Source organism: Micrasema longulum, unplaced genomic scaffold (assembly GCF_059751315.1).
Source record: "Micrasema longulum isolate JH-2025_06_02 unplaced genomic scaffold, ASM5975131v1 h1tg000035l, whole genome shotgun sequence".
NCBI classification, from domain to species: Eukaryota; Metazoa; Arthropoda; class Insecta; order Trichoptera; family Brachycentridae; genus Micrasema; species Micrasema longulum.
In genome coordinates, this window is record NW_028277242.1 from 72,912 (window position 1) to 87,747 (window position 14,836).

Here is a 14,836-nt window from a genome sequence, read left to right on the forward strand (position 1 = left end):
ACTTCTTTCCACTTCCGCTCCTGAGTAGAACATGTGGACATCACTAGATGCCTTTAGAAGACCTTATCCCCAGCCACCACTCTCGTCTTCTTCCACGTCGATTCCGCGTGTCTTGTTCCGCCAAATAAAGCCGAAAAGATCGTCATCGACAGCCTTGGGTGGCCACAGGTGTGAAGAGGCAATTTGAATTAAAGCACTTCCGAGGCATCCATAGCATTTGTTTGCACCAGGTTACGCCGCACCCTGGAAAAGCTCGTTATATAATGCTGCTGTGTCCATTCTTAGAATTCAATTTTAGTTATAAAATCAAACCACCCTCGTCAAGCACTTACTCTCAAAACTTATAAGCTAGTGTTACATAACAGGTTGCCTGGTAAAAGCATATTTTTTTTTAAATTCAAAATGAAATTTTAAAGTTTGAAATTCTTTTCTTTAATAAATAAACATGTTAAAACAAAAAAACACGTAATTTCGTAGAAATAGTTTATAAATCTAATTTAATTACCTACTGTCTTCTTCTTATTAAGGTTCCTCTCCCCTGTGGAGGTTGGAAATCATCGCTGCGATTCTTACTTTGTTGGCAACTGCCCTGAAAAAGGACTGAGTGCTGCAATGGAACCAGTCGCCCAAGTTCTTAAGCCAAGAGATACGCCTTCTACCTGCACTGCGTCTTCCTTCAATCCTTTCTTGTGGAATGACTTATAAAATTTTATATTTTTCGCCTCTCATCACATGCCTAAAGTACTCAAGTTTTCTTTTCTTTATGGTCTTCAGTACCTCTTTATCTTTTTCCATCCATCGGAGAACATCATCGTTTCGGACTCTATCCACCCAGGAGATTTTTAATATCCTCCTGTAGCATCACATTTCAAAGACTTTAATCTTTTTTTAAGTGTTTTGGGTTAGTTTCTTAATCAATAAAATAAAATATTTCATAAACTTTGAAGGTTTTGATTTTTACAATATACATAAGAGGTAAAACAGAGTATTAAAAAATAAAGGATAATTACATAGAAATGAATTACATATTAACGGTAAAAATAGTGAACAAAAAAATTCCACAAAGGTATGGCCTGTTCGTGGGTATACAAGAAATATTTATGAATTTTTCGCTGCTACAATAAATAGACAGGTATAATATGTTTGTGTAATATAAGAAAGAGAAAAGAAAATATTCTGTAAAAGATTAGAAGGTACTTTTTTTATTTTATAGTAATTAAAAAAGGAAATAAACAATATATTAAAAAACACAAAAATATTCCTTATTAAAGGGCAACCAAATAAATCCTAGAAAAAAAGAGTTCATATCTTTAGTTTAAATCCAGGATAGTGCATGTTTTTTTTTACTTAAAAAAAAAGTTTTGTTGCCGATGTAACGCCGTGTATGATTTCGACTATTTCGGGATTTGCGGCCCTTACTGGGATCTCTTAATATGTGCACAGAATAGGGACTTCGGTATGTGTATGCGAGGTACTGACCCTAGCATATGTCACTTTTGGGGGTGGTCATCGCCATCAGAAGCAGATAGAATAGGGAATTATAAACATAAAAAATAAAATATTATTACTGTCTAAAATATCATATCATTTCTGTCTGTATGTGAAATGCCGAAATGCGACTGGGTAGCGAGGGTGGGGGGCGTCCTTATACGTGACGCAATAGAGACAGATAGAGTGGGCGAATGCACTCGCTAGATAGATTTTCTATGGCTAACAGTGGTGGTGGACGTTTTTGTGTGTCTTAGATAATACTTAATGTGTTTTTACATGAAAAAGTAAAAAATAATTCACTAATTTGGTTTGAAAAACTGTGGTGTACGTATCCTGTCACTGTCGACATAAAAGGGTCTGAAATAGAAGGATTTATCGATTTATTTTATTTATACTTCCCTTGTCCCTACCTTGTAGACGACGAGGGGTGGTTTTAAAGCTACAGTGAAAGGGACATTGAAGGTTGTAAATATTTGTTCGCGCTTTTCCTTACTGAATTTGGTTAGTAAACGATAAAATATAATCAATTAGTAATGAAAAAAAAATGCTTGCTTGTATGAGTGAATCTGAAGAAAGATATTTAGTCTTTAAAACGGATTCGACTATGTGGTGGATGCTTTCAATTTATTCATTTATTAGTTTATACATACAATGTTACAAAATTACAAATTACACAAAAAAACACTCTGGCAAATTCTGCTAGTACTAGGAGTAGGCTCAGTATATGAAGGGTCGGCAAGCCAGAAATATTAATACGCCTAATGTTGCAATCGGCTCCTATATGGGCAAATGCCTGTTCTAAGAAACCGATTTGTTGCGGCAAATATGGTTTACGAATGCGTTTCCTATAAATAAAAAACCATATTGAAGAAATAAAAAAAAATAGTTAAAGCCCAAAAGAGAAAAGAAAAAAAAAAAAGTTTACATTAAATGTAAAAATACAATTAAATACATAAATATAAAGCATACATACTTCGTAAATACATATACACATACATACATATATACACACACATACATACATATACATATATATACACACCTTCATATACAATATATATGCACATGCGAAAATACAATAAATTTATATATGATTCAATGGGATAGCATAATATTTAGATTACTATCTTCAATAAATTCTCCGATTCCTTACTTCAATGTGGTGTAATACATATTATTTTATTTATTATCAAGTGTTAACAGTAGCTTGTGTTTGTTTTCATTCACTGCCCCGATACCTAAAAACCACGGTGCTATTCTGGAACCGCCCATAGAAAACAATTTTATCTAGTGTATTTAGGTACAAAATACGCGAGATAAAAGTGTATTTTACGGCCGCGAGAGCGTTTGAAATATCACCCCAGGTAACATTTTATTTCCGTACACGTGAAGCCAAAATTAATTTTTGGTTTTTATAACTTATTTTGTATATTTTTTCTCAAAATGAGCGATAAAGAGAAACCTCCGGATCCACCGGATGGATCTCAATCAGACTCATCGTGCGGCACAATGGACACTGTTCCAGATCCCACAGAATTCATAACTATTAAGTCAAAAAAAAAAACTAAACGTAAACGTAAATTCGGAGAAGAAATCGATTTCTGAGTCAGATCGCCCCTCACACACAAAACACCTAGTCCCCGACCTTCTACTCCTGCAACCACAGGTACTTCACAGGTCGCAAACACTACATTGCCTACCACCTCACCTACCAAAATTCAATCCCGCATGTACAATATAATGGATCGTGCTCCAACGATCGTACATGTAACAAAAGTACAAGTAGACGGCGTCACCCAAACCAACTTGTACGACATTGACTTCAGTCAATTTCTTCATAGTAACTATATTCGGACTGCCTGGAACGGAATCAAGTCCGTCGGCCGTAACCGTATTTCTGTGGAGTTTAAGACGGCAAACGAAGAAAATTCATTTGTAACATCTGAAATAGCTTAAAAGGATAATTACAATGTATTCATTCCGACTTTTCAAGTTACTAAACCGGGTGTTTCTAAAGGCATCCCTTCGCACTGGTCCGAATAGGACATTGTGGAGAATGCCGAGGTACCTCATGGATTCGGAAAAGTAATCAAGGCTCGACGACTGAACTATAGATCGAGTAATTGTGACGTAGTCGAATGGAAACCTTCCCGAACAGTGGTTTTGACCTTCAACCCAAAATCTCCACCTTCCTATATTTCCATTTTCAATGTCCCTCTCCGTAGAACGCTACATGTTCCCGAATATTCAGTGTTTTAAATGCTGCAAGTAAAAAATACTGTCTGCAGATCCCTTGCGCGCTGTTACAAGTGTGGCTCCTCACACAATGGGGAATCCTGCACGGTGGCGGCAGAAGATTTAAAATGCCTTGATTGTTCTGGTAACCACTCTGCCACCAGCAAGCTGTGCTTTGGGCTAAAAAGGCAACAAAACTTAAAACATACGATGGCTGACAGAAGCATTTTATATATAAAACCCTCCAAAATGTTCGGAAACGCGACGATTTCTTATGCAGAAATCGTCTCTAAAACGACGAAACCGAAAATCAACGTTGTTGTTCAACCCTCCCCGCCAATATCCTACAAAAAAACAGCAGAGAGGATGCCGAGGTCAAAGAAACTACCTTCCAAACCCAATGTTCCTTATCATAATTGTTCACTTCTGTATTTTCCGGATGGACAACTTCCATCGGGTTCTAATGGGAGTGCTTTTCCTAGCACAGTTCCAGCATTAACATTTAACAATACAATTTAGCCGTACCATATTGAGTATCTTAGCCTCGCTCCTTCAACATAACCCACAAATACCGTCTAACGTCGCCCATCAACTTATACATAAAACTTCCCTACTTAACCACCACCGTGGCTCAGGTGAGTATTCTTCAGTGGAACAGTCGTAGCACCTTGAATAAAAAAAGAAGACCTCTTGCTTCCGATGCAAGAAGAATCTATCTTAATTGAGGCCATTTCGGAGACGTAGATGGTCCCGGGATCTACTATTAGATTTCGGGGATTCCACTGTGTGTAAGATGATCGTGAGGATAGGAATGGTGGATCTGCCCTCTTCATCAAAAATTCCCTTCCCTTTATCCCTATCAATGTCAAGCCTGATTGTTTTCCCTTCCAAGTGACAGCTGCAAAGGTTGATGACTTGACTATCCTTTCCATATATATCTCCCCCACCAACATACCCTCAAAGTCGATACTTATATCTGTGTTCCAAAAATTGATCCCTCCGTTCCTTATCCTTGGAGACTTTGATGCTTACCATGCTCTATGGGGTGCTCCGACATGCGACAGGTTGGAAACATATATTGTTGATCTCTTGGGTGATCTGAATATATGTGTCCTTAATGATGACTCCACGACTCACCTTCAGCTCCCAAATCAGCGACCCAGTGCAGTGGATCTTATGATCTCCAGCGGTGTAATGGCATCATAACTGCAATGGTCGATTAAAGAAGACACTATATTGGTAGTAATCATTAACCCATAGTAGTCGACCGCATATTCAGCCATAGATGTTGCCAAAGTGGTCAATCGGAGACCGATATACATTACAGAAAGAGTTAAATGGAGATACTTCTCTGACGGTCCACTCCGACAAAAGAGAATTTTGGGAAGTGCTATGAAGCATTATCATAATTTACCGTCAAAGTAGCAGACAAACATATCCATGTAAAGGAAAAATGCAATATAAGTAAACCCCTTCATACCCCATGGTGGAATAGCGAATGTGCGGAGGCAGTTTTGAAAAGAAAAAGGCAAGCTAAAGTGTACTCCTTAAACACAAGCCTGAAAATCCTGTTGAGTTTTAGATAGATTGAAGTTAAAATAAAACGCCTCTTGAGAGACAACAAAAGAAAGGGATGGAAGAACTTCGGTTGCTTTTTGTCACGAGACGTGCCTATATCGACCGTTTGGAGCATGATAAGTCGATTTAGAGGTTCTTTCACTCCACCAGTGAGACGTCCCGAGTCCATAGGTTAGGTTGAGGAGTTCGTCAACACGCTAGCTCTACAGACCGCAAATAACTGGAATGAGTCTCCTTATTGGTAACAGTTTACAGATATAAGATGGTTGGATCATTGCTTCAGTTTAGATGAACTGAAGACTATTCTGACCTGGCCTACCGACTCAGCTCCAGGGATTGACGGTATACTGTTTAGTTTTATCCAACAAAACAGTGATCCTACCCTCTCCTACATCCTATTATTGATTAATATGATCTTTGAATCAGGAAACATCCCCCTTCATGGAAAACCCAATCTATTATTCCTATCCTAAAACCCAACACAGACCCAAATTTTGGCACTTCCTACCGCCCCATAGCCCCCTCTTCCACACCGTTAAAAGTGGCGGAATAAACGCTTGGACTGGTTTATGGAGACCTCGAAAACTCTTCCCGAGTCTCAATTTGGATTCAGGAAAAGAAAGAGCACTATTGAAAGCGTGTCGGTTCTGATATCCGATATCAGAGCCGCTCTGACTAAGAAATAATTCTTAATAGGCGTCTGTCTGGATATAAGTGGTGCATATGACAATGTAATTATTCATATTCTAGAAGATAAAATGCTGCGAATTGGAATCCCGCAAAAGCTTACTTCTTTTATAGCAAATTTGATTCCCTCCAGAAAGGTAGAAATCAGTGTTCGCAGTCATGCTGCGGTGAAGAGAGAGTTGAACAAGGGACTACCTCAAGGTTCTGTCCTGAACTCAATTCTCTTCAATATCTATACGCATAATGTCGGTGAAATTGTTCCCTCACAGATAAGTTTGCTTCACTACGCGGACGACTTCTTCACGTGTGCATATGGCAAGGAACCAAATAATCTAGAAAATGTTCAAAATTTAGGTATGAGAAACATCAGGAATTGGTTGGTGAAACATAGCTTGGATCTATCTACTAGTAAAATGAATGACTTACTGAAATTGAACATGTTAAATACTTAGGACCAACAATAGACAGACAATTAACATGGACAATTCATATCAACAATTTAATTAGCAAAGTGGCGACATTGTCGAGTCTTTTTTTAAAAATCAAAAATTTTGTTCCAAAAACGGAAAAAATTCTAATGTATGAAGCCTATATAAAAACTAAAATATGTTATACGCAACTACTATGGGGAGAAGGATATCAAAATGACATAAACAGACTACAAAGACAACAAAATAAAATATCAAAGTTAGTATATGACCTTCCCTATTTAACTGCAACGAGAAAACTTTTTAAACAAACTAAGCAATTAAATATAACTGAACTCTTTCAACTAGAATCATTAAAATTTATTTTTTTTACTACTTATTCCTCCCCAATATAGGCAATCCACTTACAAATGAATAAATTAAACGCTCCTTTTTTTCTGTTTGCTCAGAAAGCTACTTCTATACATACGTTGATTGGTAAATGGTGATTCCTGATCATTTTCAATGTTGATGAATTAAAAGTATGTAATTTTTTTTCATTCGTTCATAGTTTTTATTTTATTACGTGGAATGTTAGCAGATCACTTAAAATAATTAAACGTTTTTGTCACCTGTAACTATTATCTGCTCAAATTTTGTTACCCAAATGGGTATAAATCACCGATTACATAGTAGTTATTATTTTAACATAAAGATTAAAATTGCAATAAACGTAGAAATACGTAATTTATTGTGATTTCACTGGAAATTTAATCCGGAACCCTCCATGTGTCAGGCAAGCGTCAGCAATTAGTCCAAGGGGTCACTGCTTGGTTTGGTTTTTAACAAATCTACTTACATGTTTAGCAAAATTTCGTAATGAAAAAAGGTAGGTATGAAAATTTTCATACACCCCCTTTCCCCCCACTGCCCCTACCACAACGACAATGAATCTTCCGAAATCTACCGATTTATTTTTCTGTATTTACCGATTTTTTAATAATGGAGGTTGGCAACCCTGTGTGAGGCCCAGCTGTCTGTGTCTCACTCGCTCGACACACAAATTGCAAAATGTTTGTATTTAGTGTACAGCCAGTACAGCACCGATTGTACATTAGGGTGGGCCGATAATTTTTTTTGTCCGAATTTTGAAATGAAAGGGGTCTAAAAAGTTGCCTTTTGGATTACTCGGGATGCAAAAAATCTATAAAAAAATATTTGATACTACTTTTGGCCCTCAACCAGAGCTTAAAGTTTTCGAAAAAGTCCATTTTTTGCCCTCAGCCGGCTGTCATTTCGTATTTAAGTAAGAAAATCAGTTTAATCAAATTATATAATCTGCATTCAATTTTATTATATAAGCATCCAAGGGCGTGAGTTGCACTTTGTTTTGTAATAAATGGGTAGCATTGTTTTAATGTGCCGTTGTTTACGTCCATTTGAGTCAGGCGCTCAACGGAATCAGTTCCGCGGAGTGTAATTTTTTTTGCATTTCGGTAGTTTTAAAATGTGTTCGAATTTGTAATGTGATTAAGTTATATCTTTACGAACAAAAAATAATTTTATCAATATAGGTAATTAAAAAATGTTCAGACAGTTATAAACTTCAAACTTCTGTTGAGGGCCAAAAGTAGTATGGAATATTTTTAAAAATAATTTTTACGTTCAATGCGATCGAGCGTTTTGGTTTTACTCACAGACTACAGATATGTTCTACTAAAAAAAATCATAGATATATTTTTTACAATACATGTCATTTTTTTAAGAGATAGGAAATTCTCTATGGTTATCTATGATTTTCTTCTCGATTTCTTATTTTTTTCATGCGTTTTCATGTTTGGTGATTTGTAAAGTCTGTTGCTGCAGGCTGTTCTCGAACCTCGAAAAATTTGAAAATGACTGGGTATTTTATATAACGTATAAAATATCCATGCATTATCAAATTTAACAAAGAAATTGCATTTATTTTCATCTTGGTGCTTTCAAAAGTTCGTTTCTGGAAAACAAAAGTTTATCATTACGACATATACTTTATATTTTTATGACAAGGTAATGTGCTGATAATATCTGATTATCTTCTTCAAAACAACAATGTAAAATTGTACTGTTATTTACGTGGCTTAGTTTGAGTTTCATTATTTATATCATATTTATGTCTCGTTTCACGTGTGAGTGATGTTTTTCATAACAATGAGCAAGTAAACAGAGCAACGTACTTATGTATGAGTATACTATAATGAATTCAAATGACGTCTAATACTTTATAACTAGAAAATTGCGTTTTTATTGTTTATCTTCCTTTTATATGCTTTGATATTTCCTCGTAAATCTAACTCCGTAATCGTTTAACTCTATTTACAACACACTTAAATAATATAGAAACCTTTTTTGAATCTAAGTTAGATACCTCAGTATTATCGAAACTTAAATCTATCAATTAAAAGTTTAAATGTTCTGTTTTACCTTGCTTTAATGCTGCTCATTGCGGCTAACGTGTAGCCCCTGTGGTGTAAAGGTTAAGGTGCTTACCTCAGGCGTGTGGATTCCAGGTTCGATTCCCGGTAAGGTATATTTAACTGTATCGTACATACAAAGATTCATAAGGGCTGAATCATAAGCAAATAAAAAAAACTGTCCAGGCGGATGAAGAGTACAGTTCTGTGTGCGTGTGAAAAAGAACCAGAACCCTGGACGAGTGTTTTCCACTTGAAGGCTGATCTTGTGTAAAAATACCGAATAAGGAAATCAAGTGGAGACAGTCTGCCTCGTTGTGTAGTGGTTGACGCATTTTTCTACCGCGCCTGAGGTCCCTGGTTCGATTCCTGGCGGGTGGATGTGAATTGCAATATTTCATTGTTCCTAGACTGGCCCTGATGCATGGGCTCGATCACCTTCCCTTAATTTAACAGATGATCGAAATATGCTGCATTTGGTTTATCAATGCAGTGCCCTATACACCACTTGGTGTGGAAGAGGGAAGACGATGATACCTAAAGATTTATTTTTTCAGGATTATACATCCGCTGCCGACATGAATGACTCTGAAAGTTCCGTTTCAGTGGAAGAGTCTCCGGAGATTATCGAAGCAATGACTGGTTTTATATTTCCTGCCCCGCCACGGCTGCCAGGAACAGGTACATTATCAATAATTCATTGCCTCAGTATACTATATACTGAATTAAAATGTATTAAAAATATTTGTGAATTCAAAGACTGGACATATTGGAAAGTGTTCTTAGCCCAGTTTACTCCAGTGAGGATACATTAATATCTTTTGTTTTAAATTTACAATATATATATATATGTATAACCCACTCCAACCTAACTTCCATCCTGTGTTAAATTATTATTAAATCAACAATTTTAAGCTGAAAAAAAAATTAACCAACTTATTGGGTCTATAACTTAAAAACCGGAATTCGACACTATAGTCCTTAAAATATAGCTTGTTTAGACTGACAGTTGTCAGCAAAAGTGAGGACATAACTTTGTAGTAACGTCTAAGGAGTGATTTATATTGACACTCAAAAAATCATTCGTATCCGGCATGTTAATTTTTTTTAATCAATGCTTGACAAAATCAACATAATTATATAAAATCAGCTTTAAAACTAAAATAAACCTAATTATTAACAACGTTATTACAAGGTTACGTCATTTTGCAAAAATGTTAGAGATGAGACAAATTGATCAATGTAAATCAATTGAATAAAAAATAATTCATTTTTTGTTATTCATGAAAAAAGTATTTAATGTCTTATTTTTTAGTAAATAATTGTCTTAAACACTATAATAGGCTTGTTTTTGCGTTTTTTTTTACCAATTTTCGGAAACAGATCCTCATGTTCGCATGAAAAAACATAAAATCGATTTGATCCGTACATTACTTTGTAGCTGTCATTTTAATCAACCTATATTTTAAGGACTAAAGATGTCAACACTGGTGTATGCGCTGTGGAAAATCATTGACATATATGTCATTTTAAGGCTCTATTCGTAAGCTAAATCAGTCAACAGTGTTTGATTTGCTTGTGTTGGCGAAAAAAACAGCATTTGCGAGAAGTTTTGCTGAGTCACTTTTTTGCAAAGAAAACTGCAGCCGAAAATCATTGTTTGCTCGTGGAATTGTATGGCAAACATGCTCTTGCGAAATCACAGTGTTTCGAGTAGTTTTAACACTTTAAAAATGGCGCTTTTGATATCAAAGACAAAGAGCGGCCTGGACAGCCGAAAAAGTTTCAAGATGAAGACCAGAAGGGAGTTGTGTATTTGAGCTTCTAAAACTGGGTAAAACCATTACTGGAGAGCTGTACAGACAACAACCGATTCGTTTAAAGAGAGCATTGAAGGAATTTATAAAATAAATATGAAAAACATTTTTATATTTATCGTCAACATTTCTCCCATTTCCCCTCCTTTCCTCAACCTATTTTCCATTTTGTAAAGTGTGAATTTGTTTTTATTTCTAGTTGTTTTTACATAACCTGTTATTGGTTCATTTGTTATATTTATAATGTTATTCTTGTTGATGGTGTCAGTGCTAAATAAGCTCTTCACGTCACTGCGACCTGTGCAGATCTGTTCTGACGGTTTCCCGTAAGTCAATTCACACCCTCCAAGCCTAGATCTTTATAGAGCCGGGCTACTGAGCGGATGGCGAATGCTCTCGTGTCCATTGCTAAATGTCCTCCTCCAAGCCCATTTAAGTATCGGGCCATTAGATAGGCAGCGAGCGCTCTTTCAGGTGGTCCCCCGAAGATGCTACTTTTTTTGTGATATATAAAGCATCACATTAACATAATATCATGTGTATGGGTGTACCGTCGTCTACTGCAGAACCTACATCTAGAGGTTTCAGAAAGGTTCATTCTGGCAAGGTGTTTATTCAGTATGCAGCGCCCTGTAAGGGGTCTAGTGACAGCCCTCACTTAGGCTAGGTTTCAAAAGGCCGAAAGTAAACTTTGGGAGTACCCTTTTAGCTTTTCCTTTAAATGATGTTGATCAGCGGTCTGATTCTGAGTCCGTGCTATCGCAAGTTAATGCTGAAATTAACACGGCCGCGCTTTACTTCGAACGTAAATTCAAATCCGTATTCTGGGCTGGTATTCCAAATGCTTTTGTGGCCGTATTATTATTTTGTATGTAAATACACGAGAAAAACTGTTTTCTCGTGCCACGAGAGTGGTTTAGAATAGCACCCCTGTTAGAAACGCACACAATAGCGCACAGAATAGCACACAAGCTCGTGTTAAATTATCTCGAACTTAAAATTAGACTGCTGGTGTTTTTTGTCAGAGTTTATAATATTGACCTTGTTGTTGGTTTTGTCAATAATAAAAAAATGCACTACACGGAATTATAAATATTAAAATATTGTTGATTTAGATTTATACTTGTCTACCGGGAGTGACGATGAAGAGGATTGGGTCAGTTCTGGAGGAGAGGATGTGACCAAGAAAACTCCACGGAAGCATTCCAAGTTCCCCATGGCTCCTATTATCTCGCCATTTCTCAATCTTTCAACCGATGAACTTCCTCCCATTGGGTTCTTCTGGGACATAGAAAATTGCCAGGTGTGTTCATCTAAAATATAGAAAAAAAATCAATGAAATAGCGAAGAAAACTATCCAAAGGTTTAATTCAATTTAAATGAACATAATGAATTATTTGAATGTATTTATTTATTTATATATCAACGGTTCAAAGAACCTTTAACAATAAAAAGTTTTACAGAAATAATCACAGCAGTGAACAATTCATTATGTAATATATAATATGAAACATAGTTGAATAATTAAAACTAAACAACTTAGTGAAAGTTGTTTTATTAAAAGTATTTAACAAAACTGAAAGTATATACGCACTTTTCGAATTCAAATTCTTTATCAAGTAAAGTACGGAGAACACTCAACCAATTTTGTATGTGGGTTTGATAATTTCCTAACAAGACGAAACGTGTCACATATATTTTTAAAAAATAAATTCAATAAAAGTGTTTTGTTTTGGATACCTTACCAAATTCTTTATGCATTTTTTTTTCATGTAGTACCTATGTATAACAAAAATATTATTGGCTTATGAATTAAACGTTACATCAGGTGCCAAAAGGATGCTCTGCAGTGGCAGTCGTAGCAGCAATAAGAAATGCGTTCCTCCCGGGACGAAGAGAGGCTGAGTTTACTGTGGTGTGTGATGCTCGCAAGGAGCAGCCTTCTCTGCTACAGGACCTCAATGACTCGCAGGTTTGTAATTTAATAAAGGGGTATTTTAAAAAAACAAATTTATCAGGTTTGTACACATCATCATCGATTTCCTATCCGCATCCAATGCTAAATAGGACGCTACATTGGTATTCTTAATTAAGCTGATCAGTCTTACGCTTCAGGTGTCAGTCCAGGCACAGAGGAATGCTTAATAAGGAAGATAAAAGTTAGAGCATTTAATAAATTGCACGGTGAAATTTCTCAAAAATGTATTAAAAAAAAAAGTTTTTAATAAAAAATAATTACTTTGCAACGTCGCACGTTTAAGTGACCACGTGTTTATAATACCCAATGATCACCTTCTGATCGGAACCAGTAGCAAGACAGACATAACAAGGATACAAAGACAACAAAATAAAACAATTAAATTAATATAAAACATACCCTACATGACCCCTACGACTGAACTGTATGAAAAAACACCAGTTTGATGTAAAATACTTGACGAAAATTGAGATGGTAAAAATTATACACAGAATTGCATTGGGAAACAAAAAAGACGATAACATAACATTAACTGAAAATGCTGACATACACAAATATAATACCAGACAACGAAACTACCACATTAAACAAGACAAATTTTAAATCAACCTGAAAAAGCTCACGATGACTGCACTAACCAGACGAAATGTAACAGGTTTAAAAAAATATATAAATAGATAATAAAAATAAAATAATAGCATTGTTATGTTGGTGTGGCAACTGGCAACAGATTTTCGGGTTTCTGGGGTTGCCATGTTTTTTTTATGTTTAGCGTGTTTTAACGCTTAGCGGGTACAAATATTTTTTATGGGGTTTTAACATTAGAAACGTTTTAGCGTCAGAAACACTGGCTGACCTGAATTTGTGTCGTCGCAGATGGTATTATTTCAAAGTTTCAGTGGGGATTTTCAAAATTACAAAACTTTAAAACATCATAGTGATGAAATGAGATTTTTTTTAAATGCCAAATCAAGATTATAATACGATACATAAAAATAAAATTAAACACTAAATATTCTCATTAGTATTTTCAAAATTAGGACTAAATAATTGGCAATTTAGTATGCAAATATTTTAGTAGTGTAATATCAAAGACGGACGTCTGTCATGTAGATAATTTTGAGCGAGCTTCACTTGTACTGAGGTAGTCTGTTGGTAAATTTTTCACTTTTATTTATTTATTTAATAAACGCCCAGAAGACTTACAATATACAGTTAAAAGTACATATAAAAGAACAAAAATAAACTCGCAATTATTACACTTAAAATGTAATTTATTCTAAAAAAAAAAAGGGAAATAAAGTGAAGATGAATGGAGAAACACTTTAAATAGGGGAGAATTGAGGGAATAGCCATTCGATGGATAGGATCGCTATTTGATAGCAGCAGGAGTGGTGTGGAACGAGTCCAACAGCTCAGCATAATTATTTTGCACAATGAAATTAAGCTGATTGGTGTTTTTATGTCACAATCCGCCATGACAGATTGTATTATTAGTCACGTGACCCAATTGCTGGCCTTCTATCAGTTGATTGACAAATGTTTGATTTTGAAACCGAATCAATGTGTGAATGTTTCGATCGATTTTCAATTATGTTTTTCTATTACTTCGGCCCATTTTTGTCATACAAAAATTTGAGCCAAACCATTCGAAAGGATAAATGAAAATCTACAAGAATGAATTATTTCGTAAATTTCGATTTGAATGACAGATGTCCGTCTTTGATATTAAACTATTAATTTATCTCATTTAAATTATTTATTGACAATTCTTGACGGAATTCCATTGTAATGATGTAATAACTTATATTTACATATAAGTTATTAATTTAAAAAATACTTGGTACACTTCCACTTATTTATTTTGACCAATTAGCTCTTTCACCCTCTAATGGGCATCTTCAGACTGGTGAATATTATACAGTGTATGTATATATTATATAAAACTAAATATTATCTTAAGTGTAGGTACATTTAAAAATAAGTTGAAAAAGATACAATACGCAATATTGCAATGGAACAGAGTGAGACAAATGATTGAAACATGTGTTGGCGGTGTACTTTAAGAGGATATTCTATGTTATCAAAAATATTTATTGTTTTATTACAATGTACAGGGTCTAACTAAGGGGGCTAATAAGGATGAGTTTTTAAATTCTATCTGCTGATTTATTAAAATTCTATCGCTAT

The 14,836-nt window shown here is 35.3% G+C and overlaps 1 protein-coding gene across 1 annotated transcript in view; it reads left to right on the forward strand.

Annotated features, from left to right (window-relative positions):
* Positions 1-8,206: 8,206 nt before the first annotated feature.
* Positions 8,207-14,836, forward strand: part of Marf1 (meiosis regulator and mRNA stability factor 1-like protein) — a 39,582-nt gene continuing 32,952 nt past the window's right edge. Inside the window, exons 1-4 of the mRNA XM_088225235.1 lie at positions 8,207-8,447; positions 9,409-9,532; positions 11,784-11,971; positions 12,497-12,640. Coding sequence (XP_088081361.1) covers positions 9,430-9,532; positions 11,784-11,971; positions 12,497-12,640 — 435 coding nt within the window. The 5' untranslated portion in view covers positions 8,207-8,447; positions 9,409-9,429. The remainder of the gene's footprint in view (positions 8,448-9,408; positions 9,533-11,783; positions 11,972-12,496; positions 12,641-14,836) is intronic.